An 18,651-nucleotide genomic window follows, 5' to 3' on the forward strand; every position below is an offset into this window, starting at 1 on the left:
TTGTTGTCTAAATGTTCCACTTCAAGATGGAAGAGTGAAAATGACAAGGGTAAAGTTCCAATAAAGGTGATAAGATATTTTCCGTTAATTCATAGATTAAAAAGGATGTATGTGTCATCTAAGATTTCGAAAGACATGACGTGGCACGATGAATGTAGAATTAATGATGGAAATCTAAGACATCTAGCAGATGCACTAGCATGGAAGAATTTTGATAACTTATACCACGATTTTGCCAAAGATGCTCGAAGTGTTAGGCTTGGTCTTGCTAGTGATGTATTCAATTCTTATCGTCTCATGAACACAACATGTACTACATGGCCCATAGTTTTGATTCCTTATAATTAGCCTCCATGGTTGTGTATGAAGCTATCTTCATTTATTCTTTCAATTATCATTTTGGGGAAGGACGGACCAGGGAAAAACATTGATATTTATATGTCTCCTTTGATACATGAGTTGAAATTATTGTGGAAAGGTGTTAATGCATTTGATTCTTACACTGGTGAAACATTTAAACTTCAAGCAGCTTTAATGTGGATTATTAATGATTTTCTAGCATATGCCATGTTATCAGCATAGAGTACAAAGGGTTATAAAACTTGCCTAGATTGTAATTACTCAACTCCATCTATACGGGTAGGGAATAGGATATGTTATGTTGGGCATCGTAAATGGTTACCTAGTAATCATCCATTAGATTTCAAGCGAATTTGTTTGATGGGAGTGAAGAACATGGAAATTCCTCTTCAGATTTAAATGGTTCAGATGTCTAAAGAGAGCTACTACTTTTAAAGCATAAACATGGAAAATTAAAAATTCAATAAGGAAACGGAATCAACGATCCATGGATGATAATGATGTCAATGATTCTTAAATTATTTGGACTCAGATGAGCACATTTTTTGACCTTCCTTATTGGGAGCATAATACTTCGTCATAATTTAGATGTCATGCATATAGAGAAAAATGTGTGTGATAATGTACTTAGAACTTTGATGAATGAAAATGGAAAATGTAAAGATGATGAATATGCTCGCTCATATGTTGAGAGTAAGAATGTGAAGCCATACTTTGGCTTGAATGTAATGATGAAGGTGAAGTCATCGACATGCGTATACCCACATATTGCATGTCAGTAGAGGATGAGGTTACATTTTTACGTGTATTGGCAGAACTTAGATTTCCAGATGGATATGGGTCGAATATTTCCAGATGTGTGAGCATGAAAAATAAAAGATTGATTAATCTGAAGAACCATGACAACCACATTTTGATGCAAGATATTCTCCCAATAGCGTTGAAAACATCACAAGCTTCAACAGTGGTTGATCTTATCGATGATCTCTTTTCATTTTTTTAGTCTTTATGTGCCAAAGATATCAATCCAAATGACCTTGATGCTTTACAATCCAAGATAGTTCAAGCTTTATGTCAAATGGAGATTGAATTTCATCCTCCTTTTTTACTATTAGCGTTCATTTGTTAATTCATCTCGTGAAGGAGGTAAAGTTAGGAGGACCAGTTCATTACAGATGGATGTATCCAATTGAAAGGTTTGCGTCCTTTGATTTTTGCACACTTATTTTTCACTCATTAATTATTCAATTAATATATTTAACTGTTAAGCTAATTTTCAAAAGTTACCTATCCCATCTTAATACATAGTGAGAAATAAAACTCAACAAGAGGGTTCTATTGTCGAGGGTTATATTCTTGAGGAAACTGTTCCTTTTGCTCAAGATATTTAGAAGGCGTGGAAAAAATTTTCAATCGACAACGCCGCGATGATGATGATGATGCAAATTTGTCTAGTCATTTATTCAATTCACGTGGTCGGCCAATTGGGGAGGTGAAAGCTTTTGATTTAACTCACAAAAGTAAGATGCAAATACATCGTTATGTGCTAACTCAATTCTAAGAATTGCTTCACCCATTCGAAGAGTAAATACTTAACATATGTATAATGTTATTGAATATATTTGCAATTTCTTGTTTTATTACAAAGAATTCTTATATCAAAACGAGAGAGAAAACCCCATAATTAGGGTTAGTTTTCTTCGTCTGATCTGATTGGATCTGATTCAGTCTGATCAGATCTGAATCTTTCTGATCTGGTCTGATCTAATCTGATCTGATCTAGTCTGATCTGATCTGATCTGATTTGATTTCATAAAGCTATTATTATTATTATTATTATTATTATTATTATTATTATTATTACTATTACTATTATTATTATTATTATTATTATTATTATTATTATTATTATTATTATTATTATTATTATTATTATTATTATTATTATTATTATTATTATTATTATAAGTATCCAATTAAGAAATTAATTAATAAATTTTAATATTATTTAATTAATTAATTAAATAATTAATTAATAATAATTTTATTAATATTATTATAATTACTTCCTCCGTTCCTTTTTATTTGTCCACTTTAACTTTCGCACGCATTTTTTAGCAAATTTTAAGCCTTAATATCTTTAGGTACGCATCATAAAAAATTATAAAAATTATATATAAAAAAAATTTACATCAAGACAAATCTAACAAGATCTCACATGAATATATTTTATCTTTAATATATACTTCAAAAATCTAATTTAAATTTCTCTCTTTTAAATTGCACAAACTTAAAATGGACAAACAAAATGAAGGAAGGAATATTAAATAATCATTTATATATTATTATTAATTAATTAATTAATTAATTTATTAAAATATATTTTTAATTATTATTACATTATTTATATTATTAAAGTTATTATTTATATATTTATTTATTAATTATTTTATTAATTAAGTAATTAATTAATATTAGTAATAATAATAATAATAATAATAATAATAATAATAATAATAATAATAATAATAATAATAATAATAATAATAATAAAAATAAAAATAATAATAATAATAATAATAATAATAATAATAATAATAATAATAATAATAATAATTATTATTATTATTATTATTATTATTATTATTATTATTATTTATTAAATATTTTATAATATATATTTATTATTTAATTAATTAATTCAATAATAAGTTAGTATTGTTAATTATTATTATTATTATTATTATTATTATTATTATTATTAATGGGAAATAATAATTAATAATACCTACAATAATAATAATAATAATAATAATAATAATAATAATAATAATAATAATAATAATAATAATAATAATAATATTAATAATAATAATAATAATAATAATAATAATAATAATAATAATAATAATAATAATAATAATAATAATAATAATAATAATAATAATGGTGGTTGAGGAGGTTTGGCAACCAATAGAAGGGTTTTTATGCTTTCAAATTCAACAAAAGCTTAATTCTCAAACATAAGTTGAAATCTGCTTTCCACAAGGTTCCTATTCAAGTTGTTCTTGATGAAGCTGAGACTCATTTGAAATTGATCCCGGCTGAAATGTATGACTCTCCCTGTGATCCTTTTATTATTTCTCGTGAAGTTGCTGCTGCATTTTATCTTAAACAAGTTAAAGAGGATTATTCTTCATACATTCAGCAGATTGCTAAGCTTCAATGGCTCCAATATGGAGATGATAATACTCAAATTTTTCATTGGAGGTTGAGGCAACGACGTATTGCTAATTCCACCAACATTCTTCATATTGATGGGAACTTGGTTAGTGACCCCTGTCTGATGCAGCAAGCTTTTCTGGCCTTTTATTCTGATATCCTTTATTGCTCTATGAATAATAGGAAGCTTATTAATATGTCTATTATCAACTCTGGCCCTATTCTTACTGATGAATTGAGATCACAGCTTACTTTACAATTTACCCATCAAGAAATTAAAGAGGCGATGTGGAGTATTTCGGATGGGAAAGCCCCAGGTTTGGATGGCTATAATAGTAAGTTCTATAAAGAAGCTTGGTCTATTGTTGGTAAGGATATTGTTGCAGCTATACAACATTTTTTTCGAAATGTTAAGCTTCTTCAAGCCTGGAGTAACACGGCTATAACTCTTGTGCCTAAAGTTTCTTGTCCTACAACCCTTGGTGATTTTAGGCCTATTGCTTGTTGCCATACCATTTATAAGTGTATATCCAAACTTTTTTGCTCTAGGCTTGCTACAGTTTTGCCTCACTTGATTAGTCAAAATCAAGGAGCTTTTGTCTCTGGTAGAAGTATTATCCATAATATCTTGTTGTGTCAAGATATGATTCGCCATTACTCCAGGAAAGATTACTCCCCCAGCTGTCTGATTAAAGTGGATCTTAGGAAGGCCTACGACACTATGGACTGGGATTTCATTATAGACATGCTTGTTGCTTTGGGTTTCCCATATCATTTTGTGAAAATTATTGTTACTTGTCTGACTTCTACAACCTTTGCTCTTATTGTGAATGGGTCCCCTCTTAAGTTCTTGAAGGCTAAAAGAGGTTTAACACAAGGTGACCCTATGTATCCTCTTTTGTTTGTTTTGGGGATGGAATATCTCTCTCCTATTTTGAAGTGCACCAGTCAAGATGAGTCTTTTATGTTTCACCTGAGATGTAAGCTTAACAAGGTCACCCATTTATGTTTCGCTGATGATTTGATGTTATTTGCTAAGACTGACCTTACATCCATTCATATTATGTTCAAAGGGCTTGAATCTTTTGCTGATGCCTCTGGTCTCCATGCTAATTCCTCCAAGTCAGCCATCTACCTTGCTGGTCTTAGTAAGGAGCATCAATTTGATATTCTTAGGCAGATTAATTTGCCTCTTAGAAAGCTTACATTCCGTTATCTGGGTGTTCCTCTTAATTTTAGGAGTATTTCCGCTTTTGATTGTGAGAAATTGGTTGATAAAATGACTAGCAAAATTCGTGGCTGGCAAGGTCAACATCTATCCTACGCCGCTAGGCTACAATTAGTGAGTTATGTGCTTATGAGTGTGACAACCTACTGGTGGCAGATTTTTCTCCTCCCGAAGAAGGTTATCAAACAAGTTAACAGTATTTGTAGATCTTTTTTTTGGCATTATGATGGGATTGATTCTAAGCCTGGTAATGTGAAGTGGGATTCTCTTTGTAAGCCTAAAAAAAGGAGGTTTGGGTATTCGTAATCTTGAAATTTGGAACCTTGCTGCCATTGGCAAGATTGCTTGGCATATTAGCAGTCTTCAAGAATCTGTTTGGGTTCGTTGGGTTCATCGAGTGTATACTAAAGGTGGAAATTGGCTGATTTTTAATCCTCCTGTCACTGCAAGCTGGGCATTTTAAAAATTATGCAAAGTTAAGGGGGTGGTCAGTCAATGGTTGAGTGCAGTGCAGTATAACGTTAGCTCTGTATATGATAGTCTCAGAGTTCCTTCTCCTCCTGTCAAATGGGCTAGTTTGGTCTGGAATAGATTATCTACTCCAAAAACTCGCTTCATCTTCTGGTTAGCCATGCTTAATAGGCTGAAAACTCGTGACAACCTGAAGGTTGCTGGTATCGTTGATGATGACTCTTGTCCTTTTTGTTGTAGTAGAATTGAATCTATTGAGCACTTATTCTTGGTCTTAAGTAGAATTGATTGAATGGTTTTGTGACTTATCATCTACTTATGCTATGATTTATGTAGTTATGGCGCGTCTTCAACAATCGACTGAGGACTTTATTTTTTTTTGGTTTGCTATGAAGCGAAGAAAAATTAGAAGAGTAATAATGCTGATTTTGATTAGGATAATCCTCATTTTTAGAAGAAGACTAAGAATTAGGATGTCTAAGCAACTAGTCTGCATAATCCTATCCATAGATTAGCACATTTAGATGGAATGATAGTGGAGAGTGATATTTCTTGCATGGAGCAACTTAGGATGGATCGTCGCACGTTTAATATCTTCATTTCATTGGTTCGTGAAGTTGGAGGATTAAGAGATACTAAGAACATGGTAGTGGAAGAAATGATTGTTATATTTTCGCATCTACTTGCATTTGAGGAGAAGAATAGGGAAATAAAATATGATTTTCAACGGTCAGGAGAAACTATAAGTAGACATTTTAATAATGTGTTAAAAGTTGTGTTAAAACTTTCGAGTTTGCTCCTCAAGAAACCTGAACCGATTCTCGAGAATAGCACAAATGAAAGATGAAAAGGGTTCAAGGTAAACCTTGTACTTTTTATTAATAGGTAGAAAACACATATCGATTTTTAACTTTATTAATCACACCCCTTTTTATAGAATTGTATAGGTGCTATTGATGGGACTTTGATTGATGTAAATGTGCCAGCGATAGATAAATCACGTTATAGGTCAAGAAAAAATACCATCTCATCAACAAATGCTTTAGGAGCTTGTGCATCGGATATGCAATTTATATATGTTTTGGCTGGTTGGGAGGGTTCAGTTTCCGATGGAAGAGTACTTCGAAGTGCTTTATATAGAAATAATGGATTAAAAGTGGCTAGAGGTCAGAAATCAATTTCTTATGTGTAAAGAATTTTTAATGGAGCAACAATGACCAATAATCTAGCTTAACACATTAGTTTTTCACTTTTTCACCTAGGTAATTATTATCTAGGGGATGTAGGATATTAACTTTGTGATGGATTCCTTGTACCTTATAGAAGAACAATTTATCATGAATGGAGAAGGGGGTTGGAGCAACCACGCTCTAAGGAAGAGTTGTTCAATATGAGGCATGCTTCAGCTAGAAATGTGATTGAACGAGCTTTTGGTTTGTTGAAAGTACGGTGGTAAGTTCTTGCCAAAGGCACCAAGTACCCTCTCAGCACTCAAATTAGATATAATATTGGCTTGTGTGTATATTCATAACCTTATTCGCTAACAAATGAGTGTTGATCCAATGGAAGCTATTTTAGATGCATATATGGAAGAGGAAGGAGAGAATGATGAAATTGAAGATGATGGAGACTACATTCAAAATTGTGAGGCATCTGAAGAATGGACTAACTTTAGAAACACATTAACTCAAGATATGTATGATGCATTCTTGGCCAGGAGACATTAGTAATGGTCTACATTAGTTCATGGATAGTTTCTTATTTTAGTTGGTTTTTCAATTTTTAGTCTTTTAGGACTAGCTTTTATGTTGAACTACAAACATGAGTTTTTTTGTTGCATAGTTTTCAAGCACATACATGATTTTGAGTATGGAAACTGATAGCTTCTACTTATTTCTAATTGATATAAAATAGAGTTATTGTTGTTTGATAATTGTTGTTTGTTGCAGAGTTGTCCGTATCAATAATTTGATTAATTAGTTATAAAATATACTTGTCTTACAAAGATATTTTGGTATTGTTTGCCACCATTGTATGACAGATATATAATAACTAATATGGGTGATGAGATTCGAGATCGAGGAAAAAATAAGAGAATATGGACTTCATTGGAGGAGAATGCCCTTGCTGTTGACATTCTACTTAAGATGCAGAATTCAAATTGGAAGTGTGACACAAGCTATAGGACGGGTTATCAGACATATATTGAAAAGAAAATGAATGAGCGATTCCTTATTGTGGATTGAAGGGTAAGCCACATATTGAATCCAAAATTAAGATTTTTAAGAGACAAATGGGATATATTCTTGAAATTCAGAAACAACTTAGTGGTTTTGGTTGGGATGATGCTACAAAAATGGTAACTGGTAAGAAGGAAGTCTTTATGGGATGGGCTCAGGTATTTTCTTTTATTTAATTTGTTAACAGTAGCTATTAATCATTGTTTTTGCTATTAGTGTTATTTCTTTCATTTGATTGATATATAATTGTAAGATATGCTCCAGGGAAAAGATAGAGTCGCTGCTCTATTTTGTAAACTGTTTCCTCTTTATGACAAGCTCTGTGAGATTTACGCCAAGGATCGTGCCAGTGCAAGTATGGTCAAGGGGCTCGAAGACGATGAAGAAGGTGATAAGAATGAGGCTGAAAAGAAATGATGATGCTATTAGCTCAACTCGAGCGATTGGGCAATCAAGTGGTCGAGGAGATCGTAAGAGAAGAAGGGAAATTGAAAATGAAGAGCTTAGTGCGCTGGCCACTGCATTGACAACTTTGATTGATGTTGAAAAGAAGTTTACTTCAATCATGATGGATATGAAGAAATCATTTTTACGAGATGTGGAGATAGGTCAAAAGAGAATTAACCTTTTTGGATTATTGAGTAATTTGCAAGAAATGACACCAATGGAAGTTGTAGAAGCTACCACATTTATTGGCTTAGATGACAAGAAGGTGGAGATATTCTACAATGTGCCGGATGAGTCCACAGTTATGTTCGTCAAATCTTTACTAAAATAATAGTGTTGATAGATTTCAAAAATATCATGATGTAAAATGGTTGAATTTTAGGTTATACTTTCTGTGTTGGTGAAAATGTAGGTGTGTTTTAAAAAAGTATGAAGTTGATAGTCACTAGAGGAATGAACTTTTTATCGTAATTTTTATGCCTAAACACTAGCTAATTTTCTCGGTTGAAGAGTACTACTATGGCTACTTAATTGAAACTTGTTTGTAATTGTCAAGTATTTGCAGTGTAAAGAATGCATGAAGAAATATAATTATTTGTAATTGCATGTCGATGCAATTGTCCACAAAATGATGAAGAAAAAAAGGTAATGTTTGTAATTATCCATAAAAATAAAAAAAAAATCATTACACATAATAATGCTTTTTAATACAATAACGAAAGTAAGAGTCATTACCAATTTTCATTACTAACAACCAAATACAGTCAATGGAATATTATCTTCCATCACCATTCTTTAGTCATGCACACAAAAAAAAAATCTTCATTACCAATTCTCATATCCGATCCATTCCTTCATTACTATTGCCATTACAACATTTCATTCCTATTACTTCATTACCGTCAATCAAATGGGCCCTCGAAGTTTAAATCAAATGCAAGTTCAAAAGCTTTTATAATTAGGAAGCTTTCAACAAGACTTTCAAGCCTAATATGCAAGTTTAAAAGCTTTTATAAATTTAAAATTCCAGGGTAGAAATATAGAGTGTTACAGGATAATTAAGAAGAGTTTGTTAATTTCAGGTATTTTGGTGGGAAAAATTTGTAGAGGAGTTTGTTAGTCTTTTTTGGCATTTTCAAGTTTGTTATAACACCCGTACTTAGTTTGTTTGCTATTTTGTGTGGTAAAAAATTGTGCTAATTATTTTATAAGACACACTTTAGTATTGTAATGAATATAATTAAAATATTACTTTCCTCATCTCTCTTCTTTTTCTCTCTCTAATTTTCTGTTATTTCTGAATTTCAGAATCTCAGTTCTGAAATTCTTCCTCATCATAGAGCGCCAAATTCACTTCATCATTTATCAATCACCACCCTTCCTATAAATGCTCTGTTCAAGTTTCAACCACCATTTCCAGACCTCCAAAACACTCTCAACTCTCCAACAATGGCGTCCACACCAACAGAAACTACAAGCCCCTCCATCACCTTCACCACTAACAACGACATCGTTTTAGATGAGGTCACAAACACCGAAAGTTCACCATCACTAGAGAAAACAGAGTCACAAGCTATCACTGACCACCACCGCGTCATTTTCACAGTTGACGACGAAGAAGCGTTCACCATCAATGATACCACCATTGAATCGCCGGAGAATAATATAAACGTTGACATTAAGGAGAAGGCGAAGCCAAGGAGTCGGTTGAAGGCAGTAAAAACGACAAACCTCGAACAAGATTTTTGTGAATTTCTACAAAACACATATTCATTTAGTTCAATCGATTCGTACTAATCGATTGATGTGATTGATTGTATCTCTTTGTGAATTTCCGTTCTCATAACTCGAGTACCTTTGTGGGAAATATCACAAATGGAAAGCTTGTAGACACCTTTAATCTATATCAAGATTTTTGGTGACCCCTTCGTCGTAAACAATCTTCTCGACGGTGTTTTCATTCGGTTCGTGATTCATACAAGGAAGGAGTTCGTTGCCATACACAAAGGGGACACTACAAACATCATCTTGTATTTGTAGTTTATTTTACGCATTATTATTTGTAACAATCTTTTGTGATAGTTTTTGCGATCATGGAAAGCGTGAAGGAACTCACTTCGAACTTCATGAAGTTGGACAAGGTTTTGGGTGTGGAATTCAGGAGATGGAAAAAGAAGATGCTCATCCTCTTGACTTCCCTCAATGTGGCCAATGTGATAAGCACTCTGAAACCGAAAGAGAAGGAGTATGAAACTTTGGAGGAGGCAAGGAAGCGAAACAAGTGGGAGAACGATGATTTCATATGTAGAGGACACATCCTCAACGTTATGTGCGATTCCCTTTTCGATATTTATCAATTTCATGAATCCGCTAAGATATTATGGGATAGTTTAGAAGATAAATATATGTCGGAAGATGCAAGTTCTAAGAAGTTTTTAGTAAGTAACTTTAAACTAGAAAATGTTGGACAACCATCCATTGATGGATCAATTCCATGAATTACAATGCATGTATAATAACATGAAAGTGCATGACATAACTATGGATGAAATTTACATAGTTTCAAGTATCATAGACAAGTTGCCAAACACTTGGAGGGATTTTAGACATACCCTCAAACATAAGAAGGAAGAGATTACTCTTACGGAACTCGCCAACATCTTCAAGTTGAAGCAAGTTTAAGAGAACTTGAAAGTTCAAAGGAGGACAATCCCAATCTATCAACCGTCAACATGGTGATAGATGATGAAAAGGCTTTTACTAGTGGAGACAAGAGGAAGAAACTACAAAATCCCAAGGGAAAAGGCAACAAAAAGGTTAATGACAATGCTTGTTGGGAATGTCGTAAACACCGGGCATCACAAGAAAAATTTCTTTGTGTTTAAGAACAAACTCAAGAAGATGAAGGGTGGTGCTTCTACAAGCAACAACCCTCCTACTAAAGGAAATCTTGCAATTTTGGAGGAAAATTCTGGTTTGAATTTATCTTCCATGGATTCTAATGTGAATATTGTGCAGGATGATGACATGTCATGGTGGATCGATTCGGGGGCCGCAAGACATGTGTGCAAGAGTTTACATTGGTTCAAAACATTACAATGTTGTGGATGGAGAGTATCTCTACATGGGAGATAATTCATCAATCAAAGTCCATGGAAAAGGACAAGTGGAACTCTTGTTTACATTGGGAAAAACTTTAGTCCTTAGGGATGTATACTTTGTTCCCGATATTAGTAGGAATCTTGTTTCCAGTCCTATCTTGAAACGATTAGGATATAAACTAGTATTTGAAGCCGATAGATGTATAATATCTAAGTGTAACTTTTTTATCGGTCGTGCTTATTTATGTTGTAATTTGTTTAAACTATCTTTAAGTTGTAATTATAAAGACATGATATGTAATATTAATATGCATGATGATTTACATTATTTATGGCATCTTAGATTGGCACATGTTAATTTTGGTAAAGTTTGTTTTATGTCTAAGCATGATTTGATACCTTTATGAGAACAAAAATCTGTAAATTGCAAAATGCGCATGCTTAATAAGATCACAAGAACACCTTCTAAAAGTGTTGGAAGAAAAACTGAAATTTTAGAACTTGTACATAGTGATCTTTGTGACTTTCATAGTACTCCATCATTAGGCAATAAAAGATATGTTGTAACTTTTATTGATCATTATTCAAGGTTTTGTTATGTTTATCTTTTGCATTCAAAAGATGAGGCACTTAACTCTTTCAAAGTTTACAAGAATGATGTTGAACTTCAAATTAATGGTAAACTTAAAGGATTAAGGACCGACAAAGGAGGAGAATACTATGATCCTCATTATTTCCAATCAATGGGAATTATACATGAAACAACCGCCGGTTATGCACCACAATCTAATGGTGTGGCGGAAAGGAAGAACCGAACTCTTCAAGAAATGGTTAATTCCATGTTGTCATACTCAAATTTGAGTGATGGATGGGGTGAAGCAATATTGACCGCATGTCAAATTCTAAACCGGGTTCCATCAAGAACCAATAAGGAAACTCCTTATGAATTATGGTACAAAAAGAAACCAAACTTAAGTTATCTTAAGGTTTGGGGTTGTCGGGCTATCGTAAGGGTACCCAAACAAAAGAGAAAGAAACTCGGTGAACGAGGTCTTGAATGCATATTTATAGGTTATGCGAATCAAAGCAAAGCCTATAGGTTCTAGGTTATAGAACAAAATGACTATATATCGATCCATTCGATAATTGAGTCTAGAGATGCAATATTTGATGAGAACAGGTTCTCATCAATTGGTAGACAAAGAAATCTACAAATAAGTACTGGTGATGATGATGTTGAATTTGAAAATATTCAACAAGAACATCCACAAGAAGACGATGTTGATGAAAATCAACAAATTGTCTTACAAGATACTCCGATGGATGAAGAAGACATTCCTAGAAGGAATAAAAGACAAAGAAAAGCAAAGACTTTTGGTCCGATTTTCATGTATATCTAGTAGAAGGTACTAGAAATGACATTCATTCTAGTGTTCTATATTTACTAAATGTGGAAGGAGACCCATTGACTTATAGCGATGCTATGGCTTCGCAAGATTGTTCCTTTTAGAAGGAAGCAATTAATGATGAAATGGATTACGTCATGGGAAATAATACGTGGGTATTAATTGATTTACCTCTGTCTTGCAAACTGATTGGTTGCAAGTGGATCTTTCGAAAGAAGATGAGAATTGATGGTACTATCGATAAGTTCAAGGTCCGTTTAGTGGCACAAGGCTTTCGAAAAAGGTACGGTATCGATCATTTGGATACATATGCACCAGTTGCAAGAACAACCACCATTCGGTTGTTGGTAGCGTTAGCTTCAATTCACAATCTAGTGATTCATCAAATGGACATGAAAACTGCATTTTTATATGGAGAACTAGATAAAGAAGTTTATATGAAATAACCCGAGGGGTTCGTTTTGAAAGAACATGAAAACAAGGTGTGTAAACTTGTAAATTCGTTGCACGGACTAAAACAAGCATCGAAACAATGGCATCAAAAGTTTGATGAGATGGTTTTGTCCTTTGGTTTCAAATTGAATCAAGCCGATAAGTGCGTTTTATAGAAAATTTGATGGGCAAGGCAACAGAGTCATTATATGCCTCTACGTTGATTATATGCTCATATTTGGTACTGATTTAGTACGGGTTCAAGAGACAAAAGAATTTTTGTCAAGTTCATTCCAAATGAAGGACATGGGAGAGGCCGATGTAATCTTAGGAATAAAGATCATAAGAGACGGCAATGGAATCAATTTAAGTCAAGCTCATTACATTGAGAAAGTACTTAAAAGATTCAACATGTTCGAGACAACTCCGATCTCAACCCCTATGGATCCACATGTCAAACTTCGTAAAAATAAGGAACCAGTTTCGTAATTAGCGTATTCAAAGGTTATTGGATCGCTAATATATGCGATAACTTGTACGCGATCGGACATTGCCTTTGCGGTGGCAATGCTAAGTAAGTTTACAAGTAATCCAGGACCGCATCATTGGAAAGCGGTTAAGAGAGTATTAAAATTTGAAGGGTACTATGGATCGTGGTATCACTTATAGTAGAGAACCTACGATTTTGGAAGGTTATTCTGATGCAAGCTGGATCACCAATGAAGAAGATAATTCTTCTACGAGTGTTTGGGTATTTGTTTATGGGGGAGGAGCCATATCTTGGTCTTCCAAGAAACAAACATGCATTGTCGATTCCACTATGGCTTCCGAGTTTATAGCGCTAGCGTCTGCAGGAAAGGAAGCAGAATGGTTGCGGGATATCATATTTGAGATACCGATATAACGAATGCCGATATCACTGGTAGCAATTCATACGGACTGCAGGAAGGCATTGGCAAAGGCTTATAGTCAAGTATATAACGGTAAATCTTGTTATATTGCTCTTAGGCAGAACCTAGTGCAAGGATATATCGTCAATGGGGTCATAACTCTTGATTATGTGAACACTAAGTTCAACTTGGCTGATTTCTTTACTAAAGTCATGAGTAGGGATTCAATTGAACAAGCGTCAATTGTAATCGGATTACGTTAACTAAAATTCAATTAGAAAGCCCAATTCACGCACGATTAACGTTGTGTCTGAATTTAATGTGTTGTAATTCTCTTTGGATTTTGTAAGCAATAAGTTTTAATGACCCATCATTGCTTTGGACCGTGAATAGCGAGGTTGTCGTCTTTAAAGCTCTCAACGCCCGGAGTTGAAGAGATGTTGGTGAAGTATCCATTTGCGGGGATATTTTATACGTAAGGAAAACCTACCTTTACAAGTTTGAAGTTCTGGCCACTACAAGTAGTCAAGATTAAAATATAGACTATGGTAAACTTATGAATAGATATGGACACGGCCATTATAATGTGTCAAAGAAATGATATTGTGTTATTTGTTCTACATGTACTTCATCTTCAAATGGTCAAATGTGTTATATGATTCAAATCCGCAGGGGCATTAGCATTGATGCATAGAATGTGATTTTGAGATCAGTTTTTAAGAAAGAGAAAGAAAGTCCTAAAGGCTCTAAATGGGGGAGGACTGTTGAGATTTAAAGCATGTAGGACATTATCCAAACGTTTAAGGCATGTACTATAGCATGGACTAAGCAAAAACATAACAACGAACAAAAATAACGCTGCTAGGATGCCTTGCTCGTTCGAGCACTGGCTCGTGAGTCAGGCAGAATGCTTCAAAACCTTTTGTTTGATGTTTTTGGTGTTTGCTTGTTCGAGCACTTTCGAAATTTCGAGTAAGAAAGTTTCTAGAAGCTGTTTTGGGACATGCTCGTTCGAGCACTTATCATGGTCGTTCGAGCACATTGAAACAGTGCTTCTGTTTGTGAAACTAAACTATTTTCATGGAGTAAAGTTTTGTTATGGATGGATGCTTTACATCATAATTAACTGATAATCATCAGATATTGTTTGGATGAATCCATATGTCACTTCAACTCTATAAATAAGAGTGAGTGCATGGAAATCATTTACATAACTTAGAAATCATAATTTCTTTCATCTTTCTCTCTTTTCTCTTGAAACATGAAGGAGAGTAATTAACTCTTTAATTGTTTTCTAATTTCAATCTCTACAAAACACATATTCATTTAGTTCAATTGATTCGTACTAATTAGTTGATGTGATTGATTGTATCTCTTTGTGAATTTTCGTTCTCATAACCCAAGTACCTTCGTGGGAGAAATATCACAAAAGGAAAGCTTGTAGACACCTTCAATCTATAGCAAGATTTCTGGTGACGCCTTCGTCGCAAACAATCTTCTCTACGGTGTTTTCATTCGGTTCGTGATTCATTCAAGGAAGGAGTTTGTTGCTATACACAAAGGGACACTATAAATATCATCTTGTATTTATTGTTTATTTTACGCATTATCATTTGTAACAGGGAAGACAAGAAGTGAAGAAGTGCAGTTGAGAGAAATCTGGATGTGGAAATGTGTCTTTGGTTTTGTATATAGTGTACTCGATTTATACATTGTTGTCTCCGGCTGGGTTCTTTCATTGATATATCTGGTGTTTGTATTTATACTCAGTGCATGCGGGATGATAGTTGCGTTTTTCAAACTTTTGACATGCGCGTGTGAAATAGGTTGACGATCATGTTATTTTCTAGTGCCAATGTGACCTCTTTGGCCGATTATTAAACTACGAACCAACATAATTTAAAATTTTTTTTATCCATGTGTTCTTGGAGAATGTTATTTGTGGTCAAATATAGTAGTAAGAAATAGGAGAGTTATGTGTGTATGAGAAGTGGACTGCTTTTAGCTCAATTTACTTTTATGTATCAGTTCGTCACTGGATTTTGTATAGAGATATTTTTTTCTTTTGAGGTGGTTCAAGGAGGGTCTAGGCAGATTAATGTAAAAATTTCTTTGTTCTGTTGTTATTTTGGGGACAAGCTAAGATGAAGACAATGAGAGTAATAATTTATTTTATCATGATAATCATTCCTATTGATCAAAGTTGTAAGTTTTCAAAAATTGGTAATAGTTGTTTCTTGTAAAAATTTGTAAGTGTTTATAAAGATTCAAGTAGGGCACTAAATTCCAACTTCCAACTATCCAGAAGTAGCATGCATCAAACATGGTGTGTTGGTATGATTATTGGCAAGTTAGAATTTAAAATAGCTAGTGATATTGATTTCGTTTAGGTTATTCAATTTACGAGTTTCTTTCTTTAAGTGGTTTTTGTTCAATTTTACAAAGTAAATAAAACCTCCGATTAGGTACAAATGTCTCATATGTGATTTGCACCAATTTTAAGAAAAGTAGTTAAGTAAGGATAAAATAGGTAAAATAGATGAGGACCATATGGGGGTAGTGTTTAGGTGAAATTAAAGTAAAGTAAAAAGTAAGGGTAAAATGGGTAAACCCATTACTATGAATGGAAATAGGACATTTGTATGGAACTAGACTAATAAGGAACTGACACATTTGTACAAAATTGGAGGTAGTATTGTTATTCTCCTAAATGTTAAATAATAGTGTTGTTGGACTCCCCAAATATTAGTAGGGTATAATTTTTTTCCTAAAAGGAAAGAAAGAATGGCATAGTAATCTATTTGTATTGTGTACTTTTACAAACGTTTCTTGGATATGGTCTTAATAGTGTACAATGTGAAGGGGCTAACATGTATTGTAGCATTTTTCAGTGCACTTAATTCTTGTTGATTTTGCAATGCCCATAATATTGAATTAGTTATAACTCTAACAGTGATTTATACATAATTATCATTTGAAAATCAAGGATTTTATCATTCATTTCCAAAACTTTGTTTAATTTATTTACGTAGGATCAACATGTTCGGGGCAAAGGCAAATATAGATGGTTGCCACCGAGCCTTTGCTGGAGTAAGGTTTTCTTTTGGTGGAAGCTTCGTCGTCAGAAAGCTAAGCGTGGACAGCAGATAGTGGCTTCACAAAATGTCACTCTTAATCTCCAGGTAATTACTTTTTCTTATGCACAAATCATATCCTTTATCAAGAATATTTTTTTTTTGCAAGTAATATGTATTATACACCAAAAGGGAAAACCGAATACAAGTTTAGTGTGTTGTAATAAAATAAGAGAGTATGGCTTGTATGAAGATGGCTTTCGTGAGTAAGAATTTTATGGGATTGTTGATCGGATGATGAACAAGATGGAAGAACATATTCCTATTTATAAGGAACAATGATGATGTTCTAGTTATAGACCTTTGTTCAAGTCTCTTATTAGTTCACCAAGCTTCTAGAAAATGGATGACTTTTCCATGCTGATTTCCAAATGTAATTGGGAAATAATTTTGGGCCACACCCAACATTAGGAATTTAATTTGGTACTTCAAGAAATTATTAGTATTACAAGTTTTAATTTCTTGTGGTTATTAGATCCATGTGTGCCCACTTTGAAGTATCATTTCTTCCAACTTTGTTATATGAATGGAAATGTATTTAATTTTTTTTTTTCAGCTTGCAAAGGGCCACTTTTATTATTATAATAAAAAAAAAAGTGGCAATTTTCAAAAAGAATGGTGGAGATGGAGACAAAATAACCATACATTTTATGCGTGCGGAGCCTGTGCCCGTTTCCAAGGCTGGACATGATCAACAATACCATTTTTTTCTTTCTAAAGAGGAACAAAACGCTTTGGAGGGTGCTATTTTACATTGCTGGCCTGATTTGGACGGTGCGCATCATACGCCAGATTTCGCTTTGAAGTTTGTTCAGCGAGAAGGGCGTAAGCATGCACGGTCTCTTCCTCAACTTAGCTCCCTTGAGTACGTGGAATTTGCTCTCAAATGCTATGCAAATCTACAAATCAACAAGATTATTGATGCAATACGTAAGTTATTAATTTCGAAATTAATGATATTGCTTTAATTTTTGTATTTCACATAGTAAAAGCTTGTTTAATTGTCTTTTAAAACTTTATATTGCTACAATTGTACAATGTTTTTTGATAATTTTGTTTTAAAATTTTTAAGGTCAAGAAAGTGTGACAGATTATGTTGATAAATATGGGCATGTCTGGAAAGGGATCAATGCAGGTGATCTGTTGGATAGATTGAGAATTCACTATGACTTTCCTCCATATATGCGACTATTTTGGCCTAGAGAGAGTGGCCGTGTTTTTCTCCAAGATTTCAACTTTGTCTTCAATTTAAACAATGCCAAGCTGGTTGATCCATTAATTGCGAAAAAAGTGGAAACCTATTTTTATTGCAAGAAAGGAATAGAAATTACCTCAAACACAATGGTATATCTTTAGGTAATTTAATATCCTTTCTTGATTAGACAATAGGGTTCAACAATATATACATCCTTGTGAACATGTGTATAAGCTGGTGAAGAATTTTATTGGTTGTTTTGACTTGGTTATTCTTCAATTGAAGGAAATTCCTTGAATGAAATGCTTGAGGAGGTATCTATTTTCCGAATATTTTGTGGAAGATTAATACTTGTCATTCTATTGCTCCAAGAATATTTATTAATCTTATATTCTTATGAACTAGTTTATATTATTAATGATGTAATGTATTTGTATCTAATAAGAGTACTACTAATTATTTTATTGTACACTAAGAATAAAAAACCAAATTTACAAAATCACTTCGTATCATGTTATTTCATGT

General features: G+C 33.2%; 1 protein-coding gene across 1 annotated transcript; it reads right to left on the reverse strand.

The window, feature by feature from the left end:
* Window positions 1-9,215: 9,215 nt before the first annotated feature.
* LOC130809473 (uncharacterized) lies at window positions 9,216-16,981 on the reverse strand. Its single transcript, XM_057675265.1, has 2 exons — window positions 16,761-16,981; window positions 9,216-9,723 (listed from the first exon to the last, which is right to left on the reverse strand). The coding sequence occupies exons 1-2, from the start codon at window positions 16,796-16,798 to the stop codon at window positions 9,372-9,374; spliced, it is 390 nt and encodes a 129-aa protein (XP_057531248.1). The 5' UTR covers window positions 16,799-16,981; the 3' UTR covers window positions 9,216-9,371.
* Between the last annotated feature and the right edge of the window lie 1,670 nt (window positions 16,982-18,651).

This window comes from Amaranthus tricolor, chromosome 3 (genome assembly GCF_026212465.1).
Source record: "Amaranthus tricolor cultivar Red isolate AtriRed21 chromosome 3, ASM2621246v1, whole genome shotgun sequence".
NCBI classification, from domain to species: domain Eukaryota; kingdom Viridiplantae; phylum Streptophyta; class Magnoliopsida; order Caryophyllales; family Amaranthaceae; genus Amaranthus; species Amaranthus tricolor.

Coding starts and splice junctions, on each gene's coding strand:
- LOC130809473 (XM_057675265.1), bottom strand. CDS start 16,798: ATGAATGATAAAATCCTTGATTTTCAAATGATAATTAT. Junction 9,724..16,760: donor GATTTTCAAATGATAATTAT/GTATAAATCACT, acceptor TGTGTTTTGTAG/AAATTCACAAAAATCTTGTT.